We start from the raw sequence: 20,512 nt of genomic DNA, 5'->3' as shown, positions 1-20,512 counted from the left end.
TCCAGAAAAAAATGGTGGCAATAAGAGATGTTTCTTAAGTACCAAATCAGTACATTAGAATGATTTCTGAAGAATAATATGAAGAAATAGCTGCTGAAAATTCAGCTTTGTCATCACAGGAACAATTATTAGGAACAAATTTTTAACCTATGCAGAAAACAGCTATTTTAAATTCCAAATATATTTAACAGTATTAACTGTTTTTATATTAGTTTTGATCAAATAGATGCAGCCTTAATAATAGTAAAAGCATATACACTATATGATATATTTATTATTAAGTTTATACTCAATTGTGAGGTTGGTAAGAAAAAAAAAATTATATACGGGACCTAAAATTAAGACTCACCAAGCGCCAGATGTGAGTAAAAATCAGCGTTGGCGAGTATATGTACGGATATGTGTCAGATCTGTGTTATGTGCATCAGGTTTTAAAGAGACAGCGCTGATTTTAAAGTGAAACCTGAAGTCTGTCATTGATGTAAATCAAAGAACACAGAAATATAGAAATCCTTGGACAGTTCTAGTCGCTGATTAACTTTTATAGCTTAAATAAAGATTAATCTGTATAGTTTATGCATATGTAATATAGTTTATGTGAAGATTATTTTAAAATCACTTAAATTAAAAGTTGTTAAATATATTTCAGAGCCTATTAAATATTTAAAATAATGGCTTTCAATTATACTGTAATGCTAAATGGCTATAATTAATAGGTCAAATCGAGGGAAAATGCACCAGCAGGACAAATTGTAAATATGTTATACAATTATACAAAGATTGTAAATATGTTAAGTCATTGTAGTAGTAATAACTGCCTGTTTATGAAAAAAAAAAAAAAAAAAGTTTCATGGCCGGTAAAAAAAATTGTTGGCCGGTAAATTTAATCATGTCACCGGCCATTGGCAGATGTTGCAAAAAGTTAGTTTTAGGCCCTGTATGTGTGTGTGTGTGTTTGTGTGTGTGTGTGTGTGTGTGTGTATATATATATATATATATATATATATATATATATATATATATATGTATATATATATATATATATATATATATATATGTAAATTTGGCTGATTTTGTTTTTGAATGTTAAAGATGTTCAGAATAGTCAAGTCATGTCACCTTTATTTATATAGTGATTTTAACTATATAGCGATATCGCTGGATATTAAGTGTGCCCAACTAAGCAAGCCACTAAGCAAGCCAGAGACGACAGCGGCTAGGAACCAGAACTCCATCAGTGACAGAATCCTTGAATAGTGTCTCTGAATAGTATCTCTTCCTTATATCTTAACTTTACATTGTGGTGCTTAATAAAAAAATATCTGGTGCAGCAGCAAAGAAAAGAGGGGTTTTTGATAGACCATATCAACAAGAAATGTTATTATACTGAGATTTTGCAAGTTCACTCTCCAAAGCTGATTTTTCTTGCATTTGGCACTTGGTAATTGTTAATTATGGATTCTGTGAGTATATTTCTTTCATTTCAGTGCAATCTCTTTCCGTATCTATTAGCTTAAAGCATAAACAGAGCTGAACGGCAGAAACTGCCTTCGATTGGCTTGGTCCAATGATTAATTGAATCCCTTGTTGAAGTGTACTTTTGCAGCCGTGGGATTGATTTTGCTTCTTGTTAATTTAGTGAGAAAGTAGATTAAGTTGCCTAATCTTGGCAAGTGTTTACAGAGAGTCCTGCCCCATAGGAGACACCTGAGAGTGGGATGAATAAGCTGTTTGGATGTCCATGAATCTGATCAGGTTAGAAAGACATTACCACAGATGCACTGTGTGCTCAGCACTGCCCCTTTTCATAACAGCCTCAAGCACTTTGGTTTAAATTGATGACTACATGACAAGGTGCGTACGGCTGTGCGCTTGTGTGTGTGTTACCAAATAAGGATTTAGCCGATCCGTCTCTAATGCACGGAGGCCTCGGGCTGTTGTCTGCTTGAGTCAAACAGAAAGGTCTCGCAAATGACATGATCATGAGCCCTTAGAGACCCATATCAGCACAAACAGAGACAGAAACAAACTCTCTAAAACTGTGTTCGTGTCCAGAATCTTATTTATTTATTTATTTATTTATTTGGCCTGTGTCTAGAAATTTTAATGACAAATTCTCTCTTTCATGAAGATTCACATACAGATCACAGCCTGTTATCTATTAATTTCTGAAGTGGTTCAGTCAATGTGCCACCAGCCAACCAATATAATATGTGTGTGTGTGTGTGTGTGTGTGTGTGTGTGTGTGTGTGTGTGTGTGTGTGTGTGTGTGTGTGTGTGTGTGTGTGTGTGTGTGTGTGTGTGTGTATTTGTGTATTTGTGTTTGTGTTTGTAGGGGGGTGTATATATAGTGCTGTCTGAAATTTCTTCTATAAGAAATTACATAATAATAAATCCAGAATGTGAAATGTTATATTTTATTTTATTATTATTATTATTATTATATATTTAGTTTTTATGACAGTTAAGCAAATGTTTTTACAGTTGTCATTACAGTAATGTAAAAAATGTGTCATATGTAATCTAACTACATTACAGTGTTGAAAATATTATGAGAATTGTTTTTGAGAATTGCAAATATATACACATACACATACACATACATATATATATATATATACATATATATATATATATATATATATATATATATATATATATATATATATATATATATATATATATATATATATATATATATATATATACAGACAAGTTATTCTAATTTGAGGCATAATGATGCTTAACTGCCTTCAAAATATATATAAAAAAATATATCTACATGGTCCTAAAATACACCATGAGGTAAAATATACAAGGAAAAGAGATCACCGAATGAAATGTATTTTTGCCAGTAAGGACTTTTAACACACATACACAACCATAGGCCTCTCAGGTGTAGGCCAGGCTTAGCTAAACTGTTCAAATGTTTGTTGTTATTAGCACAGATTAACTACTGAGTGTTCTAATCTACCTGTGAAACAATCAGCGACATCTGTTTCACAAAAGCATAATTAAACAACTAACAAACAGTGTTTTGTGCATGGAGAGGAAATGGAGATTTGTGTGCAGCAGGTGTCTGGAGAAGCAGCCCAATTAACAGAGAAAGTGATTATGCTTTCTATGCTTTTCACATCCACCTTTATCTATGTGCCACGCTATGCATGATTTTGTAACTCTCAATGTCAGAATCAAATTCACATGCTGGGCCATTGTATTTCTTTCGTAATTTTTTTACTTACCAAGGAGTACAGCGCTTTTTTTCAGAGCTAATATAACAAAATGATGCACATTAGGTGTTTGATTAATGCTTTATATGTTTTATTTTCTTGTGCTCCCTCAGAGAATGATGGGAAATGTAGTTCTATAGCCGAGCCTGTCATCTCACAAACCAGCTAAATGAGTAGTATTTTTTGGGAAGCTTTAAAGCAACGGGCAGTGCATGCAAACCAAATTGTTCTGTCAACATCCGCAATTTAAACTTAATTATGACCAACACTAATTTGCTTCCGCCAGGATTCTTTAATTAACATGCCCCCAAACTCACTGAATATCCAGAGTTTCCCCACTGGTAATTACGACATTCTGGTGATGTTCATGCATGCTATTCTCATAAGTACAATCATTTTGAGACTTGAAGGTAGAATAAATGCAATAGATTTATTAATATCTAAAATGAATAATGCATTGCTGAATAGAGCAGCATGCTAGTCATCAGAGATTTGCCCTAGTTGTGGTTGAATGTTTATTCATTTGTTTTGTTTTTATCCAGTTAATAGCAATAGTAGATTGTGGATGAGAAATGAAGATAGTTCTCCCAAAAATAACATCTATCTTATGTTGTTCCAAATATGTATGAGATATTTTGTAAGATATATTGTCTATATAGTGAACATATTGTTCAGGATCAGTGTTTTTAAGTATTTACTATTATAGGTTTGGTTATTTTAAAGTGTCCTTTTTACACGTTACATGTAATTACTAAAGTATTAGCACAAAATTATGCATAATCACATGCAATAACCTTAAACTTAACCCTAATCCTAAACTTAACCATATAGTAAATACATGTTGTTAAGTGATATTACTCGGTACTTAAATGTATTACACTGTAACAAGGACACCTTATAATAAAGTGTAACCATTTTAATTTCTTTTATTTTATTTTATATATATTTTTAGTTAATGTCTACTTTTTTTCCAACTACCGTTTAAAAGTTTGAAGCCTGTAAGATATATATATATATATATATATATATATATATATATATATATATATATACATATATATATATATATATATATATATATATACATATATATATATATATATATATAAATATATATATGTGTGTATGTATGTATGTGTGTGTGTATATATATATATATATATATATATATATATATATATATATATACACACACACACATACATATATAGTAAAAACACTAATATTGTGAAATATGATTACAATTTATATTAATATAATATGTAATCTATTTTATGCAATTAAAGTCCTTTGTAACATAATAAATGCACCTTAATTCTTATTTACAAATTTATGCATTCATATCTTTAAAAAATCCAAAACTGACACCAAAAAATTAGTAGTGTACGCCTTTTAATACTGCTTAAATTAATGAATTGAATACTGAAAACTGTAGGTTGGTGGACCTGAAGCGGTGTCTGTTGTGTTCTGCCGGTCTCTCACGGCCGCGTCTGGGTGCCGTCTGCCGCTTTATTGCATCAGAGGCGGTTTACAGCGTGAAATGAAGAGCAGCTGTAATTGCTGCAAGGCATTTATTCATCTCTCACAATAGATTGGCTCATAAAGAAACACATATCTGCCTTGGTCTCAATGAGCACAGACAGATACACTAAGCATACAGATGTTCCTCAAGGTTTTGTGGGTGCTCTGTGTGTTAAGAGAACAATACGGAGGATCTCTTCCTTTTGTCCAGGAAGCGTTATTTGTCTTTCTGGTTGATGAGGTGCTTGGATGACTCTAAGGGTGCTCATATTGATATCCCAGCTAACAATTCCCTCTCTTCTGCCTCCTTTTTCCATATTACCACTATAAATCCTGCGCCGGCTGATTGTTATGATCATTGTGTGTGTGGTGAGGGATGGTTATTATCCGTAGTTGCTGGTATTTTATGTGTCTCTTTTCTCCTCTTTCTCTTTCTCTCTTGCAGGGTCCTGATCACTGTGTTAAATGTCTTCACTTTAAAGACGGACCCAACTGTGTGGAGAAATGCCCTGATGGCCTACAGGGAGCAAACAGCTTCATCTTCAAATATGCTGAGGCCAACAATGAGTGTCACCCCTGCCATGTCAACTGTACCCAGGGGTATAAAAGTGTTTGTTAAATATTTGCAATTTGTGAGTGTGTGCGTGGGAAATATATCTGTAGCAGTCCAGCTACTTCCTGTGCCACATCAGTTCTAGCCTCAGGAAGTTCGGATAGCCTATTTGTCAGTGCACTGACCCTTTTTAGAGCACTTGTGTCCTCGGAGCTGGCTGTGCATAAAGCATCATTAATTTTAGAGGAAGGAGTTTGCCCTTGCTGCGTCTCTGCCATCCAACTTTACTCTAAATGATACCCATCAAGCTCTCCAAATTTATCCGGCTGGGCACCTGGCAACTTAACCTCACCCCCTTGGGGTTACATGAGAGATGGCTCAGATTTCCTGCAGAAAAACATTATCAGCTCAAGGAATCTTCACACTGAGTCACGGATTCACTTTTCTGCCTCCTGTGTCACATGAAAGCCCTTAACTGCTGACTGTTGTATCTGGGATCTCTGTCAGCCGGGGACGATTAGTGACGTTGAGCTTTGAAATGCTATCAGTGGGCTGACAACCTGACAAAGCTGTGAGCATCAGGATGGAAGAGCAGGATCTCAGACGTCAAGGAAAAGACAGAAGAGACATAGTTATTAAAATAGGTCTAGCATTGATAGATCTATAATGAATTGTGGCAATATAAAATTAAGGAGGATTGAGATGATTTTAATGTGTTTTTTATTTGATCTTTAAGTTGCCTAAAGATGGTCATTAGATTAGATAGAAAATCTTTATTCGTCATTGCGATTATGAGAGGGTTTAGATGGAGGACTTTGATGTAAAGAGCATCTCTGATTTAAACTTCAATAGAAAGACTTTTGCTGTTGGATGCTGTACGATTTGATTAAGAATATTTTCAAATGATCTTTTTTAAATTTTAAATATTTTAATACACACACACACACACACACACACACACACATATATATATATATATATATATATATATATATATATATATATATATATATATGTGTGTGTGTGTGTGTGTGTGTGTGTGTGTGTGTGTGTGTGTGTGTGTGTGTGTGTGTGTGTGTGTGTTTTAAAATATTTTAGCAAATAAATGTTCTAAGTGCAACACTTTTATTGCTATGGAGACCATGAATGTATAAATAGTTACATGCAGATATACAAATGTGGATACTTTTAAAATATGATACTTTATATATATATATATAAAGAGATACTGTATGTATCTCTATCTATCTATATATGTGTGTGTATCTGTGTATATATGTACCAAACCATTTGCTGGGGACAAATTTGTAGCTACAGTATAAACAGTATAAATAGTAATTATTATTATTATTATTATTATTTAATTGTTTTAAAATTAAGAAAATTCAGAAAGTTTTCTGTTAGAGTCAAGTAAAATTATTTATAACTAGTTGTATATAAAGACAATAGAAGTATATAGTATTACTGCATTTAGATAGCTAAGTAAATACTGTGTGTGTGTAGTTGTGTGAGTGTGTAGCTGTCTTATATGTTTACCTATTTTATGTTTTATGTTCATTCATATTCTTTATTGTTTCAGGTGCACAGGACCTCGTCTTCAAGACTGCATTGGCATGATGGACAGGTACACATTTTTATACATATTTGAATGTTTTTCGCCTTTAATGGACAGGACAATAAGAGGAAAGAAAAGAAAAAAATGTTGGGTAGAGAGAGGTGCATAACCAGGAAAGAACCAGGAGTCGGGCATTTTTAATATATAATAATCATTTTACTTACTTAAAGTCTAAACTTGAACAGCAATGATGTCCTGTAGCAGCACTACTTTCACAAACACACACACACACACACACTCATATACTACACACACAGTGACTTCTACTGTCAGAAGGTCAGAATCTTGGCACCAGTTTCTCTCTCATCTTTATTTTCTGTCTCGCTTGGCCTCCCTTAAGCCATCATTTATTCATGGCATCTATTTTGGTGTTCTGCCCAATGTCCAGTACTTGATTCTAGTCACACTGGCATCAATAGAGAATCACTGTGTCTGGAGATCCTTGACAGCACACACAGTTATGTCATAGCTGTAATTCAGTTGCAAGGCGTCTATACACAAGCAAATGTCTAAGACTACATTGAAAATCTCTGGAGAAAAAAAATTATAATAAATTTTCAAAAGTTGCAAAGAAAAGCACTGATAGAAATAACTGTAATTGTAATATTTAATAGCTAATTTTAATGTTTAATTTTATTAATAATAATTTTTAGTTAACTCACTTAAAAAGCAAATTTGTGATTTTGGTCAAGTTTTCATTTAAAAACAGTTATACTGAAAGAGAAAAGCACACAGAATAGTTTTTTGCTCATTGTACAGTACAACGCTCTCGCTTTGTCAAACCCAGCTGCATCTGATTGGCTCTTTCCTGCGCTGATGACATCATTAACACACACGGCTCATTGTTTTAACGCCAGCTGCCTTTCAACATACAGCTCTGCTTTAGCACAAGAATGTGAGATGGGGAAAAGGAAAGTTATATAATGACCAGGCCACAGTTCTGTGATTAATGTGCTGCTGTGAGGTCTGCGCGTGTGCGCGCACACACATTTGCTTCATGGCATATTTGATAAATTGATATCACTTTCTTTTGCTCTCATGGGAGAGCTGGAACAAAATACCATTAACTGCTCAGAGCAAATGCGTTTGCTGTTTCAGATCTGCCATTATGTTACACAGAGTCCCGGCAGGGCAGAGAAGCTGAAGCTAGAAATCATTTGTCTTGACCTCAGACGTCACAGCCACAAATGGTTCACGGACTAGTTGATGCATATTGAAACCAACTAGGGCAAAAGCTTCTCACAAGCTTCAGTCTGATTGGCTCTCTTTAGATGCTTGTAGACAGGGCACACAGGTTTCTGTCCACTGGGATATTTAGTCTTGTTTAGAGGTTCTTCATTGAACACTTGATTTTTGGCCAGAATAAGCTGTAATATGAACCAGGCTTTATACAGTATGAAGACTATTTCTTTCTTACACACATACACATAGTTCTGTCCTGTCCTAATAGTGTGTTATAGAACAAAAGTGTATGCTGCTTGTTTGGACATACTATCAGAGTAAATCTGCAGGGAGTAATCCTGATAAAACACAGTGCTATCTTTGGAGACCAAACAAGCTCAGGAGAGAGGTGAACATCTCTAGTGTGGACTAGGTAAGAGGCGAGTGATAGCCAGATAATGATGATGTCAATACAACAAAAAGCATGATCAACCAAAAAAAGATATTTGTATATTTATCCATACATTGAAAGTATATTTAATTTATGATTTCTTATCTTAATATATTAATAATATATATAGTTTTTGTCTTAATTTTAATGATTAGATCTTACATCTCATGAACGTCAAAAATAGCGTATCTCGAAATTTTAGAATATTTACATTTGAGTCTCATTAAATTACCATCCCTACACTTTAAATTCCGTGGGGGGTGGGGGTTGTTTTTTGAAACCACAATAATGTGGAAAACTGCTGTCATGGCAATGGGTCCAGAAGATGATCATTGCACCCTCCACAAAGAGGTTAAGTCACAAAAGGTCAATACTGAAATGGGTGGCTGATTACATAGTGCTGTATCAAAGCATATTAACTGCAAAGTTGACTGGGAGTAAGAAATTGGGTAAGAAAAGGTGCACAAGCAACAGGGATGACAGCAAGTTTGATAATACTGTCAAACAAAGCCAATTCAAACACTTATGGTGAGCTTCACAAAGAAGTGGACGGAAGCTGGAGTCATTGCATCAAGAGTAATTATGCTTTGATACAGTACTCTGTATCAAAGCATAAGTACTCCGCCCTTTTCAGTAATGACCTTTGGTGACCTCTTATTATATATATATATATATATATATATATATATATATATATATATATAATTAGATTACTACTATTTACTTCTATGTACTCTCACAAAAGACATACTGAACATTGTCGACATACATCATCATTCAGAAGTCTCTTATATTTGCGAAGTCTGCATTAAATTTAACAAAAATACAGTGATATTGTGAAATATTATTGCAGTTTTACATAACTGTTTTCTGCTTTGATACGTTTTAAAATGTAATTAATTCTATGCAGGCATAGCTGAAATTTCAGCAGCCACAGCTTCAACTTTAGTGTCACATGATCCTTTAGAAGTCATTCTAATATGCTGATTTGGTACTTAAGAAGTAATTCCAAATTTTATTTATTAATTTTAATTTATTACCGTTTATTTGAATTATACATTTTAAATGTCTTCACTTTATCTGTATAATCCATCCTTGCTAAATAAAAGTATTAATTTCTAAAAAAAAAAAAAAAAGAAAAGAAAAAAAAAACACTTTTTAATGGTTGTTACTGTATGTTGTGTATATCTTATTTAAAATGTTATGAATATATAATATGTTTAATAGATAGATATATCACATTATTCAATTATTTATGTATTCTTTTTCTTCTAATATAATACAATTCCACATAAGAGGGATGGGTGGGTTGTGTCTTATCTTGTTTAGGACATCAGAATCTCCACCAGACTTTCAAAACTCCCAGTTTAAGCTCTCTGTAAAGTGTATTCTAAGTGTTTTTATCCAGACTCTCTCTTGCACATTTGGAAAAGACATGGCAGGTTACATAAAACAAGATGTCAGACATCCTGTCCTCCTTCCCCTGCAATATACGGCAGTGCCACACTACGTCCTGACAGCATTGCAGCATCAACATAATTGCCTGCTCATTGTCAGTGCGAGAGAAGCTCCCTCACGCATGTGGGATCTATACACTTGCACAGGCTTTGGAGGGTGATGGTACGCACTCAGCTATGGTCTCCATGGCTCATAAGCTTTGTATTGTGACTGCAGATCAATATCGAATTAAAGGGAGAGATTCTCATCTCACCCAGAGATAATCTAGCAGTCTATCGCTCATCATGCCTGGGCAGTGCTTCACTGTCCTCGCCTTATTGGGTGGGATTTCATTTCCATTCTACTAACTTGCAGTTCTTAATTTATACAGAAGGGATGACCTAACACAAACACCTTATTTGAAGGCACTAAACCCTTCCTTACAGAGCTATACTCACAGGAAGCAACTGGACAAGCACAACAGAATAGAATAAAACAGAATGGGCCCAAGATTAATTTTAAGCCCAGGCTTGTTGCCAGTCTGCTGTAATTAAAATGTTAAATGGGCTGTATTAAATGGGCAAAGTTATTTATTTTACTGAATAAAAAATGTTCTTCAAGCTGTCAGATATCACTGAAATAAGTGCCTTGAGAAATTATTATTCTGTAAAGTGCAAAAGCAAAAAATAATATAAAATTTTCATTCATTTTAGCAAAATGTAATTAAAATGTTGTTAAAATGTAATTAAAATGTTACTTCCCTAACACTTCTAGTACTTACGCAAATGTTGATAACACTACAAACAATACAAAACTATAATGCTATAAGAAACAGAAAAGATTAATTCATTATTTAGTCTCCGGGTTTGAGTCGTTCCTTCATCACGTGACAGCCCTATAAACTTAACCATTGCAGTCTGAGCCAGAGAGAGAATTGATTATTTAATCTCGAGTCTTTTGAGTCAGTCTGTTGTCATGTGATGTGACGGCATTGAATAGAGAAATTAATTTCCTTACAAACGGGTACATAGTTATTATTATTATTATCATCATCTTTATTATAGTTGTTATTTACTCTTATAGTTATGTGATGCATTTTTGGTCTCAAATTTTAGCTTTTTATTTCTTACAGTATATAAATGTGTGAATTTCTGTCATGATGGTTCTTTTCCATAACACTGAATGTGGTGACAAAGGTAATAAAGAGTTGGTTATTATTATTATTAAGTCTCTTTCCGGCTCAGACTGCACAGGTAAAGCTTATGGATTGTCACATGATGAACAAACAACTCGAAAAACTGGAGGACTCGATAGATGAACTAATCAGTTCTCTTTCAGGCTCAAACTTCATTTGTTAACCTATGGGGCTGTCACGTGATGAACGAACAACTCGAAAAACCCAAATACTCAAAAGAGGTGAACTAATTTCAGTACAGAACCCATAGGATGTTGCGCATTCATGACTGAACGAATCACTCCCTGAAACGACTGGTTCATTCCGAGTCACATTAAAGATTTGTTCAAAATGAACGAATCTTTCAAGAACGACCCACCACTAGTGCAGAGACAATTAGAAAGTAAGACAGGCAGTCTGAAGAGTTGGATCTTAATGAAAGGCCAGTAATAGAACAGCATGAGATATGTATTGTATGCAGTCTGTGCTGATTTACTGCTGCCTTCTTCCATGCTAACTGAATTAGGCCTTTCATTAATGCTAAGGGGACACTTTCTGATAAGAGATTCAACCTGAAAGCTCAAAGTACAGCCCAGGGAAGGCTGATGCAAGATGACAGCAGTTGGGAAGGCTTTTTGCAGGCACATCCAACAAAATATCTATTTTCTGTCTGAGAGGAAGGCTTTGTTCAGGTCCTGCTCATTTGTGGGATATTGCCAATTCTCAGCCCCCTTCTCTGATGGCTTTCTCTACTGATCTGTTCTTCTTTTTTGTTCTCCGATAGTATATGTCAGTGGCTCTTAACTATACAGACAAGTCTATTGAGTTTTTCTGAAAATGTTCAATTTAGTAAACAAATAAATAAATAAATAAATAAATACACTGTTCACTGGTTTGTTTTTTTGAACCAAGTCTCACCAAAGCTGCATTTATTTGATCTAAAATACAGTAAAAATTGTAATGTTGTGAAATATTAATACAATTTAAATATCAGTTTTCTATTTGAATGTTTATCATGTGATACTGAAGACTGGAGTAATGGCTGCTAAATATTCAGCCTTGTCATCGCACAAAAACATTAAAAAGTATATAATAAATACTATTCTTGCAATAATATTACCATTTTCACTGGATATTTTGACTTGGTGAGCATAATATATTTATTTCAAAAACATTAAACATTTGACCAGTAGTGTAAATAATTAGATAAATAAATGCATGTTTTTGTATTTATTTATACATTCCCATGTTTAATTTTAAGGAAGTCTGATGTTAACATATCTTGTTCATGACGCAGAACCAGTTACGAAGCACTGGATTATGTGTTATGGGACCAATTACCTAGTACTTTATTGTTATTGCATATGGCTAATGTTTGTTTTCTCCCATGTGTTTCCCTCAGGACTCCCCTCATTGCGGCCGGGATTATTGGAGGATTGTTTGTGGTGATCATCGTGGGCCTGAGTGTTGCCATATCAGTGAGGAGGAAGAGCATCAAGAAGAAGAGAGCCTTGAGACGCTTCTTGGAGACTGAGGTTAGACACAGTCCATCTTCTTTTCCTATTTTATTTACTTTTTTTTTTTCAAGCTGGGACTCATGGCACTCTGTATTTGTCTCAAGTTGGTTCTTTGAGAGGAAGTACCCACCAGCAAAAGGAGATGAGTCAGGTCATTTCCTGATTAAATTTAGTGTTTCATAAGTTTAAAAAGCAACCTGTGATGGTAAAGTTAAAACTACCTCACTGCTGCTTTGATTATTATGAACCTCATGAACAGTCAAACTAAATGCATTCCAGTGCTGAGGTTAATATCCTTTCTTTGCACCTTTTTAAAAGTGATTGTATGTGTTAATTAAATAGACATTAATGAAAAATTGTGTCCTTGCTAATGTGCTGATGGCTTCACTTATGGCTTTTTTTCCCCTCTTAATGCTCACCGTCTTTCCTTTTCATTTACACTTTCTCTTTCTATCCATCCTCCTTCTACATAATTTATTTTTCATATTGGAATAATAGCATCTCTTTGGACCTTTTTTTTAAAGTGATTGTGTATGTTAATTAAATAAACATTAAAGAAAAATTTTGTCCTTGATGTGGCTTAATTTTTTCCTATTAATGTTTATTGTCTTTCCTTTTCATTTACTCATTCTCTTTCTATTCATCCTCCTGATATCTTAGTTTATTTTTCATACCACAGTGTGGGTGGAGAGTTCATAAGAGTGCAGGTTGCACAAGGATCCTGTGTTCCTGTGCCCGAAGGTTCTGACCCCTCCTCTTCAAGCATGCATATATCCGTATGGCCTCAGGCTTTGAATGGAGAATATAACGCTCTCCTCAGACACTCCAAAGAATAATCTGGAGCAGACCCACGCATGCCACATAAGGAAGCACATGTGTGTGAAAATGGACATCAATATGTATAAGCCATATGGTCTTGAATGTCCCAAATATCAATTTTCACCAAAGTAGGCTGTTCTCATCACTATAAATTCATATTACATTGGAACGCTACAATGCTGCCAAGGTTTCAGCACCACGGACAGTTCCTGATCTGTGTTTCAGCACCGCCTGCAGCGGACAGCTCCCTGGATCACAGCTCATCCTCCCCTGGCTCTCCTCTGCCTTCTGTGTCCAGGCTCCTGATTTACAATTCCATTTAAATGAAGAAGTGCTATTGTTTTTTAATCAGGCGGCTGTGATGAGCCAGGGGGCGCCGCAAAGGGTCGATAGAACGGCTGATTTACGCTCTCTCTCTATCTCTCATCCTCTCTTACGTTTCCCAGTCTCTCTCCTACACACTCTCTCAAGTTCATATTTTTATCAGGTTAACCTTCTCTCTTTCTGCGTTTCTTTCCTGTATCTTCTCTCTTTGCTTTTTCCTCTTATCTCTGTCCCCCTCTCTCTCGTCACATTTCAATAGTTCCTTTATCGCCAGGGGGTTTTATGCATTGATTGAACTCTCAAACTCTGATATGTGCTGCATAATGGCACAGAAAGAATAAATAAATTACAGGGAATTCATACACTATGATCTGTGCTCTTCAGTTTATTTGAGTTAGGGCCGAACGTTCATCGATTGCCCAGATTGATTGTAGCACCCCTGACGGTGTCTCCCTTCCTTCCTTTGTGTGTCTCAGTTGGTGGAGCCTCTGACGCCCAGCGGTGCGGCCCCAAATCAAGCCCAGTTGCGCATTCTAAAGGAGACCGAGCTGAAAAGGGTGAAGATCCTGGGAGCTGGGGCCTTTGGCACCGTTTACAAGGTAATGACATCAAAACTTCTGTTTAGCAAGTATGCATTAAAGTATGCATTAAATTGATCAAAAGTGGCAGGAAACAATTTTTTTACAGTGAAAAAAAAATACCATCAAAAGGATAAAATTACTTTTACAAACATTAATATTTTTAATGGTAATAGTTAACAAAACTGCTGTATCTATAAAATAAATGGCAATTTTATTCTTATCTTTGAGATACAGTTATAGTTCTTATTCAATTGTATGCATGTCTGTATAGTTTTAATTTATTTTTTTAATTTATTTTTAGTTTTTAGTTTTAGTACAAGCTTAACTAAATTAAAATGGGAAATGGTGCTTTGGCAACTAACTGAAATAAAGTTTTTTTATAAAATTTTTATATTTTTTTATTTTCTCCCATTTAATAATAATAATAATAATAATAATAATAATAATAATAATATATATATATTATATTATTATATATTATTATTATTATTATTATTTTATTTTTTTTTAGTTACTCTGATAAATATTAACCCTGATAAATTCAGCCTTGGTTAACATTAGAAACTTCTTTCAAAATCATAAAAAATAATTTTACCAACCCCAAACTTTTGATCTGGAGCGCACTTCAAAAAAAAAAAAAAAAAAAAAAATTCAAATAGACTTACTTTGAAGAAGATATTTGAAGATAGTCTTTTTTGAACCATTATAAGGCCAACCAATCAATTTTTTCAGTAAAAATAAAAAGTACATCTCCAACCAATACCTCTAAGAAATATTTTTTTGTGTGTTTTCAGGGCATCTGGGTACCTGAGGGCGAGACTGTGAAGATTCCTGTTGCCATAAAGATCTTGAACGAGGCGACAGGCCCAAAAGCCAATGTAGAGTTCATGGACGTGAGTGTCACTTTGTTGCAAGGCTTGTAGCTGTAGTTTGTGTAATCCCACTAAGCGAATATTCTGCTCTTTAGTAGTTCAAAAGAAAAAATGCATGTAAACCTCAAATTGGCCCATCCTCTTAGATGATGCAAGAACTATGAAACACTTACCAAAGGCTTTTCTCACCCATGATGAGTGCAATCCAAAACAGGTTATTTCTGCTCATGTTCACATTTGCTCACTTGCATGTAGATGCGGCTCCGTTTTGATCTTATCTCCGCATGTGTTTGTCTTGAGTGAGATATCTTTGCATATGTACATGTTTTAGAGTGGTCTCTCCATGACTCCCCCATGTAAGGTATTTCCCACAATTCATCAGTGTTAATGGGCATTTCACTTTCAGAATATTCTTAGGGGTTTGCAGATGAACAGATCCACTCATACTGCGCTCAAACCACAGAAGCGTGTGAAGGCAGATCAGACATGTAGACGCTGACCCCCGCTGTTGATTGGGCGAGCAGCGTGCGCATACGCAATCATCTCAGCAGCTGGAGAATAGCAGGAGCATGAATGCTCATTATATAACTGTCAAGTGTGTAATTTTATGTAGTACTCGGATAATGGGTTTGTGTGTGTGTGTGTGTTTGCGAATACAGGATGTAAACTGTTTTAGTTTTTAAAATGTTCAAACAAACGTAAGAGGATCCCTCCAAGGCCTGAAATCATATTAATGGCAAAGGCATCTTTTATTGCGATAATATAACCTTATGGCCCAAGGTTTGGATATTATTTCTAAATTATCCCCTTAGTGTTTGTGGAAATTATATGTATTTTTTTATGTTATTTATTTTCTTAGTCCCTGATACTTTTATACCCTGTGCCATCTTTTGTTTGGACCACAGGTTAAATATGTTGAATATAAACTGGATTTAGGATCGTAAATGTGCTCTCGTTTAGTGAGATGCTTCACACATTTCAAATTTTTTACTAGATTGCTTGATCATACTGTACTGAAAGTAACTGAAATAGACCTATGACTCTTTCAGAATATAATGGATGGTCATTTTCAGCATAAAACTGAGCAGTGTTAGTGATTTATGGGTAATAAGTCTTGCCTTGTATATCCTCCAGCTTATGCAAGTGTCATGAAACAAAATGAATAAATCCTACCCTCATTTCGCAGAATGTAACTATGGGGCTGTTTCACAGATGAATCTCAGTGGGACGTCATGGCTGTGTATGTGTTTTTACATGCATGACAAGAAGTGTTTCAAAGCCAATCTGTGATAAATTGTCTGCACTGAATCTATTTGTAAATGTAAGATGTGTGCACTTTTGAAAATTGAAATTGAAACTTCCTGTCATTTGGTAAATATAATACACTTAAATCAACACATTTATTCAGCAAGGATGCATTAAATTGACCAAAAGAGACAGCAAAGACAAAAAAAAAAAATTCCTTTTTAAAATAAATGCTGTTCTTTTGATTCTATTTATCAAAGAATCCTGGAAGAAATGCCTCATGCTTTCCACAAAAATATTAGACAGTGCAAATGTTTTCAACACTGATAATATTAAAGTGATAGTTCACCCAAAATTCTGTCATTAATTGCTCACTCTAACCTGTTCCAAATCCATAAGACCTTTGTTCATCTTCAGAACACACACACATATATATATATATATATATATATATATATATATATATATGTATATATATATATGTATATATATATATATATACATTATTCATTTAGAGAATTAGCTCATTGAATGTGTTTACTTGAAAGAAGAATACAGTTTAAAATGTTTTATTTACAGTACCTCCTCTAAAATCGATTGTTTCCTGTGCTCTGAGTTCCTGTTTTTGTTCCCTCCAGGAGGCTCTGATCATGGCCAGCATGGAGCATCCTCACCTGGTGCGGTTATTGGGTGTGTGTCTGAGCCCCACCATTCAGCTGGTCACTCAGCTCATGCCCCACGGATGTCTGCTGGACTATGTACATGAGCATAAAGACAATATCGGCTCCCAATTACTGCTCAACTGGTGTGTTCAGATCGCCAAGGTAAGACTTAACTATTGAACTCAGCATTACTCATGGAGACCACACTTACAGTATGTATCTTATCTGTTTATGGCCTTTGATATCGCTCATGTTTTATCAAAAGTGCTAATAATTTCTTTAGATGTGAGACTTAAAGTAGAAAGAAATGACCTACTGCATGACCTACTTTTTTTGTCTGCTGTGTAAACTTGCATTAAAACACTGTTCAGATGTTCGCTCAATCTCTTTTCCTCCCAGTCATGCAGCGAGCATCGTTTTGCCATATTTCTTTGATTTTGGACCCCCACCCCATCTGCTGTCTGTACCACTCACCTCAAAGGCTGCTGGGATAGATAAGCAGCACGCACGCACTGTCTGATCTGAGCTCCACGTTGTAACTGGGAGATTTGCTTTGTGTCACTCGAGAGGAAAATTTTTGACACCTCTGAGCTGCAGAACTGTACAGTATATCAACTCTGTGTGGGGGGTTTGAAAAACAATGATTTATCGCAACAGTAACAAAGCAGCTATTTCAGGAGTTATTGTTTACAAAACATTCTTAAAAGCAAAGAAAAAAGGGCTCTTGAATGCGAATACACCAGGTTATACAGGAGTTGCATCACAGCAGGTGGTAGTTGCTGCTATGTGACTGCTCAACTAAAACTTATAAGGTATTCGCAGCCTGAATGGTGTTTTTGTGATTTTACAAAGACAGAGATGAAAAGAGGGAACATACACTGCCTTTTTAAAAGTTTGGGGTCTGTAAGGCTTTACAAATATTTTTTGGTCTCTTTCAATCACAAAGACTGCATTTATTTAATCAAAGAAATACAGTAAAAACTATAATATTTTTTTAAATATTGTTAAAATGTAAAATAACTTAGACTTCATAGAAGACTGTACTGTCACTTTAGATCAGTTTAATGTGTCGTTGCTTAATAAAAGTTTTAAACGGACCCCACATTTTTGAACGGTAGTGTAAGCCTTATATGTACAGGCTTATATGGGGTCGCTTCAATCCGCGGACATGAAAAACAACCGCGGACTTGGCAACACTGGTTCAGGTGGAGCAGCATTTACTACCCAGTGCCATAGTCCAGCGACAAGCTACACAAAATCGCTTTCAAAATCAACAAAGAATCGCCTCCAATTTTGAAATCGATTTTGTGTAGATTGTCAGTGAACTACGGCTCTTTGTAGTCAAGGCCAACCAGTGTTGCAAAGTCTGCGGTTGTTTTTCATGTCCGCAGGTCGAAGTGACCCCAATACAAATAATGTGATGTTTAGCCCCTAAAATGCAAATTTTACCCAGGGAACCCCCGCAAATAAATTTGTATTTTATCACCCGGAACGAAACGCGATTGGACTAGTGAGAAGTAATTAGGCAGGTTTTTGTTTTGAAAACCTGGCAATCCTGATCTAAACACACGTGCTGGAGATATACTACTAATCACAGGAGTGCCTTTACTGACAAGATGCGCATGAAAATCACATTCAATTTTTTGCACAGCCCTATTTACTTATTGATTTGCTTATTTTTGCTTATTGCTCTATTGCTTATTACTCTATATCAATCGCACATCTAGTGGTATTTCTGAATTAATCAGTGCCTTAAAACAAATTGATTGAATGAATGATTCAGTCACTCATAAACTTGTGTGGTTCCTAAATGAATCAGTGTTTTTGAACATATTGTGTATTATTTGCTCACTCAAACACCACCTACTAGTGTAGTAATGCAATATGCAGAAAGTGTACTTTAAAATACTTTCCCTTATAAATACATTTTCGATTCAGCTGTTTAGATGAATCTCATATATTTAAATCATAGTTTTAGAAGGCTAGTTGGTATTCAAATTTTGTTGCTGTACTCACATGACCACTCCACAGGCTTTCCAAATCAGCTGTATGTAATAAAGATTTTAGGCACAATTCTTTTGAGAAATTTTAACCTGAAGTGATACAATCGGAGGTTATTATTTATGTATTAGACTTGCCTCATAAGAGGCTTTTCTAAGAGTGGGCTATGATGTGGGAGTAAAATCAGACAGCGTCTGCCCTGTTCTTTTCAAGATAATGGGTAAAACGAGCCAAGGCTTTAGTAATGTCACCTCATATACTCAGTGTTAAATTACTAGCTTCAAAATAATACCTTAAACCGACCTTTCACTGCTGCATTATATAAAAATATGGAGGGATAGTTTTCAGTAAACCGGTTTCTTGGACATATACAGTATATTAAGCCTTGTTGTAAACAGCTGCTGTGATTGTTGATGCAGTTAATCTTTATCAGCGAAATAGGGCTTTAGTGTCTCTAAAACTGTTTGTTCTACATACTATTTATTTTAATCCATTGCACAAAGTCGGCCAGTTACTATACACAACTCATTTTGAAAAGAAACATGAAATCTTTTTACTTATGTTTTGTTGTGGTCCATACATTATTGATGAAGCAAAACCGTGCTATATACATTATTTACAAGTACCTTATTACAGACATAGAACATGTTGTTTTCGCCGAGCCATCTTCATGCAGCTCCACTGACATATAAAGCCATACTCAAGCACAGTGTTTGTGAGTGTGTGTGTGTGTGTGTGTGTGTGTGTGTGTGTTGTGTGTGTGTGTGTGTGTGTGTGTGTGTGTGTGTGTGTGTGTGTGTGTGTGTGTGTGTGTGTGTGTTTGTGTTGGGCTTCTTCTAATGAGGCCAGAGGAAAAGAAAACCATTAAATAAACAGTGAAAAGAGACCGTGAAAATGCACTCTTTCACAATCAGGTATTGAGCATTAGACTTGAAAGATACTTGAGTTTGTGGAGTTCTAGGTATGGTAACAGGAATGGGAGCAGTTGTTGGAAACAATGGCGAATTGTCCAATGTCCTCTTTATAAGTATTTTAATACATGTGTCCTTCCCCTTGCAGTTTACAAAATGGTCTTCTTTATACTTACAATGCAAGCAACTGAAAAGTGCTTACAAAATTCAGGGCTCAACCATAAGAATGTTGTCCAGTCAGGCCAGTACTTCACATTTTTACTTCCCCTGCTAACATTTTGTTTGGCCCCCACCAAAAAAGAAAAAAAAAGAATAGTAGATAATAGATTCTTTTTTCTAAATTTATATTTTCCTTATTATTATTATTATTATTATGTTGTTTTATATTAATATAAAATATATTATTTGAAAGAGACACCTTTTTCCAATAAAGCTATA

The 20,512-nt window shown here is 34.9% G+C and overlaps 1 protein-coding gene across 5 annotated transcripts in view; it reads left to right on the top strand.

The window, feature by feature from the left end:
• The window catches only part of LOC132095431 (receptor tyrosine-protein kinase erbB-4-like), a 361,887-nt gene that overhangs the window by 296,463 nt on the left and 44,912 nt on the right, over positions 1-20,512 (top strand). For 4 of the 5 annotated variants that reach the window (XM_059500422.1, XM_059500423.1, XM_059500421.1 and 1 more), the window contains 6 exons: positions 5,197-5,351; positions 6,884-6,928; positions 12,545-12,677; positions 14,279-14,401; positions 15,178-15,276; positions 17,139-17,324. In XM_059500422.1, the coding sequence (XP_059356405.1) occupies positions 5,197-5,351; positions 6,884-6,928; positions 12,545-12,677; positions 14,279-14,401; positions 15,178-15,276; positions 17,139-17,324 (741 nt within the window). The remainder of the gene's footprint in view (positions 1-5,196; positions 5,352-6,883; positions 6,929-12,544; positions 12,678-14,278; positions 14,402-15,177; positions 15,277-17,138; positions 17,325-20,512) is intronic. The other variant, XM_059500420.1, reaches the window with a different exon arrangement.

The sequence above is a fragment of the Carassius carassius genome, chromosome 19 (assembly GCF_963082965.1).
Source record: "Carassius carassius chromosome 19, fCarCar2.1, whole genome shotgun sequence".
In the NCBI taxonomy this organism is placed as follows: Eukaryota; Metazoa; Chordata; class Actinopteri; order Cypriniformes; family Cyprinidae; genus Carassius; species Carassius carassius.
The sequence above is the reverse complement of the archived record's forward strand: the minus strand, read 5'-3'. Positions and strand labels throughout refer to the sequence as shown.